The sequence below is a fragment of the Enoplosus armatus genome, chromosome 10 (assembly GCF_043641665.1).
Source record: "Enoplosus armatus isolate fEnoArm2 chromosome 10, fEnoArm2.hap1, whole genome shotgun sequence".
NCBI classification, from domain to species: domain Eukaryota; kingdom Metazoa; phylum Chordata; class Actinopteri; order Centrarchiformes; family Enoplosidae; genus Enoplosus; species Enoplosus armatus.
The window spans coordinates 15312473-15321484 of record NC_092189.1 but is presented as its reverse complement, the minus strand read 5'-3'; the positions used below and the strand labels follow the sequence as shown (position 1 = coordinate 15321484).

At 42.4% G+C, this 9012-nt stretch overlaps 1 protein-coding gene across 1 annotated transcript; it reads right to left on the bottom strand.

Moving 5' to 3' along the window:
• Nucleotides 1-661: 661 nt before the first annotated feature.
• On the bottom strand, nt 662-2005 carry gpr101 (G protein-coupled receptor 101). Its single transcript, XM_070913978.1, has one exon. The coding sequence runs from the start codon at nt 2003-2005 to the stop codon at nt 662-664; it is 1344 nt and encodes a 447-aa protein (XP_070770079.1).
• Between the last annotated feature and the right edge of the window lie 7007 nt (nt 2006-9012).

The window sequence follows — 9012 nt, the reverse complement described above, 5'->3', positions numbered from 1 at the left end:
GAACAGGGATGGGCCCTACACATTTTTTTTCCACAAACACACAAAAAGTTTAACAGAGATACAGTAGTTGTGCAGATCCTGCTGATCAATACCTTATCAGAGACATCTATGGCCCATAATTAGAGCAAAGTGGTCAGAACACCAACTGCTTTGATGCAACATAATTTCTATCTGGAAACGAGTCAGACAAGTCTTGGACTTCAATTGTATATATTTAAATGAGTAATGATGGTTTCTGAAGACAAAATAACAGCTGCACACATTCTTCCTTACAGTATCTGACACGTGGTAACTCTTAAAACTGCATTTACATATAAAAACCCTCCAAAAAACATCATTTGTCTCTCAAAGTTTGACCAAGTAAAAATAAAGTAACACTTTCACAGAGCCAGTTCTACTATACATTCATAATGCAACAATGAATGGACCAAGTTTCAAAGAGATATATTCAACCTCAAGTGAACCATTTAATCAAGCTTATGACAAAGTGGTAAAAGATCATTATGTTGGTGATCAAGTGGGTAATACCACTATTTCTTATGCCAGAAACTTCAGAATGAATAATGTCGAGTAGGCCTATTAGCTTCTGTGTGAACACGCTGGATGACAAGCTCTTCAAGTAAGAGCAAATATGGTGTCTCCGATGAATCCTCGAGGCAGTTTATGTGCTTCGTTTGCTGTGGACTGTGAGCTCCCTCTCAGAGCTGATGCTGGTAGAGGTGGTCTCTTTCCGGCTGTCCCTCGACTTCCTCTCACAAGTGGGAGAGGAGGATGTTGTGCACTCTTCCCAAGTCCGCAGAGGGAAGACTCGAGCAGTCAGGCTGGGCACGTGAGAGTGGGCACCGAAGCGTCCCTCTGTAGTTGTGAAGCAGCTCTCAACGGCAGAGCTCTGGCTGGGGCGGCCCTGTTTGCAGAACAGCCCACAGAGCAAAGCCAGGAATTCCTTCCTCACACTACGGTGCATGTAACCGTAAATATACGGGTGGAGGCAACACTGCAAAAAAAAGAGCACAAGGGCAAGGGAGGACAGCCAGGGGGGTACAGCTGCTCTGGCACTCATGGATATGGTATTTAGTATGCTGTAAGGCCCCATGCTGAGGATATATGAAGCCATAATCACGAACACTACACGAGCTGCCTTGCAGTGGTAGTGGAAGCGTCTGTGCCTAACTCGAACAGGGTAACCCCTGGCTGAGTAGGGGCCATCAGGTGAACTGGTCTGCTGGGATTGAGGCTGTCGCTGTGGACTGCTAGGTCCCTGAAAGTCCTGTGGGCAGGGCTGGGAGTAGGATTGTGTCTGTATGGGGTGCACAAGTGCGTTTTGCCTCCGAGCTGCTCTGAACACCATCCAGTAACATCCGAGCATGATGAGCACAGGCAGCCAGAAGGAGAAGGTGGACACCACGGCGGAGTAGGACAGGCTAGAGGACCACACCACCGAGCACACGCCGTGGTGGCGGTCAAAGTCAATGGCCCCCCAGCCGTAGAGGGGCGGCGTGCTCTGTAGGAAACTGAGCACCCAGGTGCAGATGATCAGGTTGGTGCCCAGGTGAGGGGTCATGCGGGTGGGATAGGACAGAGGGTGGATGATGGCCAGGTAGCGGTCCACAGACACAACTATGATGGTGTTGACTCCAGCAAATGCAAAAAGGTGCATGAGCACCACCAGAGCCTGGCACAGTCGGGCATCCAGGGGCCACACACCCGGCACGGTGGCTGCAATGGTAAAGGGCATGACTAATATGGTCTGGAGTAGGTCTGCCAAGAGGAGGTTGAGGACGAAGCGGTTGGCCACGTGAAGGAGCTGAGGCTTCCTCTGGAACACCAGCAGAACCACCACATTCCCAAACAAGGACACACACACGATGAGAGATATGAGCACCATCTTCACCACGCTGTTAGCGGTGGAGGACCAGACCGGGTCTTGGCTGGAGCCAGTGACACCAGGCTCCCAGGGAACATCAGTGAAATTCGTGCCCACACCGGGCGCCTGAGAGCTCGGCATTGTTCGTCCGACAGCAGGGCCAGTGAGTGCATGTGTGGCCTCACATCCAGCAGGGTGTCGACACAAAGTCAGGTCAGTCCCATGTTGATCAGCAGAATGTCAGCAGAGAAAACTAGCTCAGGTTGTGTTTGCTTTTCAGGGTGTCAACACACAATAAGCTGCTGGTCCTCCTTAATCAGTGGATTTCAGGTGCAAAATTCAACATGCAACATGCTCACATTACTCTCATATGCATCGCACCTAAACACGGCACATCATCACACTTCATGTGAAAACAGACTCATCCTTGAGGAGCCTGTGATGCTGCAAACGATCAACACTGAATCACCGTTCATCGTGATCATGAATCCCTGAACGTGTCGCCCACCGACTAGGCCTTATTCTTCTTGCAGCCCACATCTGCAGAATGAAAAAATGGAATTTGTCTGGCGACAGTAAGTGTCACCGCTTGAGCCGTCAGCCTCGACTGTAAATGTCCAGACAGTGGCGCATATCGCGGATCGCTAATCTGTAAATGATGTATAATACCTCGGAATGATCAGTGATGCGGTGTTTAGCTTGAGGATGCTCGCTCTCCTGCGCTCGCTTTTCATCGCTTTGCTCCCATTTCAGCCTCGGCTCCAGTCAATGGCAGCGAGCTTTCACGGCTCAGCTAACATACGCTGCGTGTCTTCACCCAGCGGGGGTCTCTCATCCAGACGAGCATATCTTCCCTTTGCTGCTCTTTTCGGATTTCATGGCAGATCAAACATTTATTATTTTATCAGCTTTGATTCCCCCTCAGCAGTCTTACGCTACTTACGGTCGGGTCTTGTCTCCGAGGTGTCAGGAGGAAAAAACCAAGGACACCTGCACTGAAATCTCCCCCCGCTGGAGCTTGTCACCGACCCCCCCCCCCCCCCCCCCCCACTCCTCCCATCCGTTTTCCCCTTTTGTTGTGGATGTGCAAGTGCGTTTCACAATCCTGTCTGACACTTTTTTAAACATGGTGGATCATCATCACCCTAACATAGAAACGCAAACTTTTGGTTTTCTCTACTGGATATTAGAAGAAAGACAAACTCAGTATGAGTGTTATATATTATGTTAAATCATTATTATTTGTTCCTTTCAGCAACATGTAACCAAAGTCCTATTTATGTGGCTCATTATAGAGTCAGTTAACAAGACAGGTCTTTAATTTTGTCTTTTGCTCTGAACCATAAAATGCCTGATTTTCCATTTAGCCACAGCCTACAGTCTCTCAGCCAGTCACAGATCTCCTTAGTAACAACAAGTGATTCAATCAGATGGCTGTTTATGTGATCTTCACATAATAGGATGGTTGTCAGGGCAGAGAACAAAATAGGGCTGAAAGTCAGCCTCCATCGCAGGTATCTCTGCAGAGCACCAAGCAAAAGGTTTATCTTAATGTTAAGTATCAGTAACATCCCTGCAGGTACATCTGTTTCGTGGTGAAAAATGTTTTTGTAGCTCAACACCTTATGGCACTGTGAAAGCAAAATATTAAAACTATAATGCAAAGTAGATTGTTTTAATTTTCTATTTGAAAGAGCCCGGAAACACAACCTGATTCGCATTTGCTCGCTTTTGGTAATATCACAGTGCTAAGATATAGTTGGCAAAACAATCTCACCTCAAGGTCCAGTTACTGCTTCTGGAGCTTTTGATCATATTACACGGTCTTCATTGGCAGATGCAGTTCTCCCAAGGATTCAAACAGACAGATTTACACCACATTTTTAAGGTTTGCACTGGTTTAGGTGACCTATAGTGTTACATTCACATTTTATCTTAAACTCCATATTTGCAGTTATACCTGGCTGCAGTTCTGTCTGATCTCTAACAGACAACAACCTTTAGAGAAGCATGTGGCATAAAGCAAATCATTTATTTGCCAAACAAGCAATTAGTTTTAACTTAACTTTAAAACCTTCATCATTTACTGATGTAAAAAGGAAATGAACTGCATGCGTTTCATTACATTACTGCAGTATTAACTCTTGCAGGCTTCATTATTCACCCTCTGGCAGGACGAAACTGAAAACTAGACCTCGATTCGTTCTAAATGTAACTGAGGCTGAGTAGATAAATAGAACCCCATTGTACCGAGCTGAAATGTATTTACACAGAACTTCTGACGGTTCTATTAACACAAAAAAGGCTTTCGCATTCAGTGTTTATGAATATGTGGATAGCTCACTTTTGATCAAATAACCACAACCTAAGAGTTGAAGGCTCTTCTATGAACGTTTATATAACATACGCATTTGTGACAGCCACCATTTTTATTGCTGGAAACACAAAAATTGCTTCAACATTTAAGCCTTTCTAGCAAAAAGACTTCATTGAGATGCACAGAAAATAAAAGCAGTACTACATTGTGCAATCCAATTAGTCTGTAGCGTACATGGCCTACTAATCAACGCTCGTAATTAGCCATTTTATTTCAAGTCTTTGCTCCATCCGGGCTATCAAAAAGCCCTTTGATGCGACTCTCGAGCACCCTGTGTTTTAGATTTAGATTGCAAATGAAATGCTGGTGACTGCAAAGGGGTGGGGAAATGTTTCCCTGTTCTTATATTGAATGGACTCTGGTTCAAAGGGAGACCCACAGGCCTGCTGCCTCATGGGATTATTAGACTGTTCATACAGTATGAATGTTCACAGTGGCCTCAGGTGCCCATCCCTCTGTCTCTAGCTCTGTCATGCAGCTTGTCTCTCATTCACTGTCACTCACTGACACCTATGGGCCAACAAAATCAAACACACAGTGAGGAGGAAGGACGAGCTCTGCAAGCTCACAATAACCTATTATCTCTTTCCCTCTCCCTCTGTCTACCTCTGTGCCTATCTTCAATTTAGTTAATCTGTCAGTTAATATGGGCTTTACTGGCTTGACTGTAAATGTACAATTTGTACAGAAGTCTAAATAATAATGTAACAATCTGGTATTATCACTGTTATTAATGTAATGAAGAGAAAAGTACAATACATTATAGATCTAATCAAGTCCCTTATTCATTTAAACAAAACCCTTACAGCACTGACACAGTTTCCTTTTTATAACTTCTAACTAAAAAAGGTAAATCTAAAGTGGGTGATGTGAATTTCTTAAAATCTCTCTCTCCAGCTGTTTATCCTCCATAACTTGGCATCTTCATCATATGGTCTCTGCTCCTTTGATAAGCAGGACGTTCTACCTCTCCCTCTTCAGATTTCACAAAATGTTGAAGTCAAAAATTGATTACCAGTTATATTTTTAAACTTTATTTAGGTCTTTGACTAGAAAGTCTGATAGTGTTTCAAATCAAGAAACTGATGGATTAAAACAATTTTATATCAGCTTGGTGTTGTGATGAATTTCTCCAAAATTCACATTTTGAATTTTCGAATTTGTTGACTTTTGGCCCCGAGGGAGCAGAAAAGATAGAAAACATGCGTATAGACATACGGCCCTGACATATTGGCTCATAAAAGTATTATGGCTGATTGCCTATTACCCACTGTCTAAAACTTGCCCCTCGCTACTTCTTTCATCAATAACACTGTCTTTTCTGTTTGGTTCAGTGTACAGTAGTACAGTAGTACAGTTAGCGGAAACAGCTGGTGCTACCTGGCCAGCACCAAACAGCAGACAAAGTGACCTAATGCCCGGGGAACACAAACACTAGCATCTGGCAAGATACAGACCCAGATATCTCAGGAGATGGTAGAGACCAAAACAGAGCTAAATGAATCCAAATGAATGATAATGTTGCTCGCATGACTGCTAGATGTGAAAGTATAGGCTATTATTTCTCATTTCTGGCCACTTGGGAACTAAATAACTACAAATTGCTTTACATAATATGATAATATAATGCCAGCTCTTGTCTTACACCTGCTAAATGCCCTTTCTTTCCACACTTACACTGTCAGTCTGGTGTCTGTTGATTGTGTCTGTGAGCTTGCTTTGATGTTTCCTGCCCTCTGCTGGCCAAAACTAGACTCATGCAGCTTTAAGGGTTTTGTGAAAGTTCCCATGCAATGGCTTGCACAGTGCTATTTGATTCTGCATATTTAAATGTTTCCTTTAAAACACGAAGCTAGGAAGGGACTTATCTTATATGGACTACATGCAGGATGAGACATCAACATTTTTTACAGTTTCCAGGAAATTACAAACTCTAAAATATCATTAAGAATACTTACAAAACAACTTTTCTGCATTGTTGGGCCAGATATTGGTATATGGTTGACGTATAGAGCAAGACCTATCATACAAAAACAATATACCTGCAAATTATCTTTGGGTATCATTACAGCAGGTGAGGATGTAATATACAGATGTTTGTGTTGTTCCTTTATTGTAACCCAGCAGGACACACACCTGCTCCTCACAGCTTTGTTCAGTTTTGGTATTTTTTCCAGACACTTTGGTGAAATATGTTTCTCTTACACAGTATATTTTGAGGAGAGCAAAAACACACTGCGTATCCTGCTTATCCTTATGTGTTTTAACTAAGAATGCAATATGTACATATTTTTTCCCTCTGTGTCTCTCTGCAATTATATAAGTACAAATAATTATCAAAAGTCTCCTGTGTGTCTTTCCAGTCAGGCCCAGCATGGCCGTGTCAAACCGACGAGATGCGCTTATGGTGAAGAAGCTAAGGTAAGTGATGGTGCTGTGTAAGAACCATTTTCTTGTTGTCATAGGAACGGTCTTAGAGGTTACAAAGATTATGTCTAAGTGTCTCAGTAATTTCAACAATTTTTACTTATTACTGATGCAATGAACAGTTGTCTGATTAGTGGTAAATCAAATAATTTGGGGCGCTTTTTTATGAGGCGCACAGAAAAGGTCAACAAGTTACATTAAAATCAACACTGACACAGGCAACCTTTAACTGACAATGTTACAAAAGACCAGAGTTCAAACCAAGAAACTCAGAACAATTATGGCATCACAGCAAAAGCTGAACATCATCACTGTGTGCCCACACATAATATGTTTCTTAATGCTTTGCATTGAATGTGGAAAGTAAGGTGAATAAAACAGTCGACAGATTTACAAATAAATCTAGCAATTCTTAATATTTTATGTTGTGGATCTAGTATGTATTTTTTTGTGGAAACAAAATTAGCAACATTTTTGGATATTATGTGATACAATGACATTCGTAGCTATGACAGTTTTAAGTAAGCATTAAGGTGATTACAGCCATTAAAGTGGCAATAAAGCAAAAATCCTATACTCTTTTGAAGGTATTTCATAAATAACGTTTTGATAATTCATCTAGGGGGAAAAACATTTATTCAACTGCAAAATGTATTTTGAAATTAATTTTGTCATTTTGAAGGCAGCTTGAGAATTCATCATCATGTTGTTGTTTGTTTTGTCTTTATTTTCCGGCTTGCTGCTGTTCTCCAGTAGTGCTCCCACCCATAATGAGTTAATGTCATGTGGTAACAAAAATGAGACCTTTGCTTGATCAACGAAAACTATATTATCTCATCAGTGCAGCTCAGGAAATAGTCTAAGACATTCTTCCGTCGCTCTTATTCAGAGCCCTATAGAGGATGAATGCAGGTCTGGTTGAATGCAGGAATGGGCTTAATTAACACTCTTTAGGAATGGAGGGAACATTATACATTTGTTTAATTGTGTAATTGAAATTAAAGAGACTCTTCTTAATATTATAGCTTACACAATGCAAAGTGTATTTTTGTAAGCATGATGAATGTCCTTTCTCTGGTCATAGAAGTACGTAAGGCATGGGAACACATAAACTAAAACACATGCACGCACGCACACATACAGTATATGATAAAGCATGGCCGTAGTGGGCAACTGCAAAGAGAAATCTCTGTAAACAAACAGATGACAAAAAGATTGAGAGCAACCATCACAGCACTGCTCTCTAAAGGGAGCCTTTCATTTTATTGCACAATAGCAGTTGTCTCCGAAGCCCAAACAGTTTAGAAGTAATTACTAGTGTTTTCCCCAGAAGGTGATTACTTTGCCACACTTGGCAGCCATTGTCACCGGCCGGGCACCACACTCATCAGCCCTACAAAGGGGAGAAGTGCTCGATTGATGATGAGCCCTCTGTGGCTCGGGGAGAATTTAAAAGTACTTGTATGAGGCTCTTTCAGGAGATTAACTTGCAATAAGGGCTACCTGCCATGGACACATTCCCTGTATTCATGGTGCTGGCACAAAGACTTTTTTAAGAGGGCCACAGCTGCATGAAAGCAAATGGTGAATGGGGATAATAGTCACAAAAGACAACAAACCTCAAGTGTAAAGAAATAAAGTGTTTTTTTAAGATGGGAGGCTTCCATTCAAAGCCAGTCCATTCCTTCTTTTGACCATTGAGGATCCGGCCACTCCACCACCCAAGGCCTCAATCTAATTATTTTAGGACAAGACATGTTATGGTGCAAAGTGGCAAAGAGAGAGCACTTCGGACCAAAGTGCACTTTAATTCAATCATTCTATTGGACAGATTCCCCCTTCAAATGGACGTCACACACCAGTAGACTGGCACAATCGGGAGGCTCCTGGCAAGCCCTCGGGCCCTTTCGGCTGAGGTAAATTACACAGAAATCACATGCACTTGTAGATATGAGTACATGTAGAAGTAGATATGAGTAGATGTCTTATTTGCGGGTGTATTTTGCAAAAGAATACAACTGTGAAAGGAGGTTCGGGTTTAGTTTTTTTTTTTTTTTTTTAATCGGGAAATTGTAGAAATCTTCAAAGGCAGATTAGACTGCAGCCACAGGGGCCCAGATCTGATTCCATTCATTAAGCAGAGAGAGAGAGAGAGAGAGAGAGAGAGAGAGAGAGAGAGAGAGAGACTGCATGTGTCCTTGCTTGCCTAAATGTGAAAATTGCTCATGCCATTATTTCAGATGAGAAAGTAGGAACTGAATGGATTTGCTTTAATATAACAGACATGGGATACCACATACAGAGAGACAGAGGGGGGGCCAGACTTCTTTGCTTTTGCTCACAC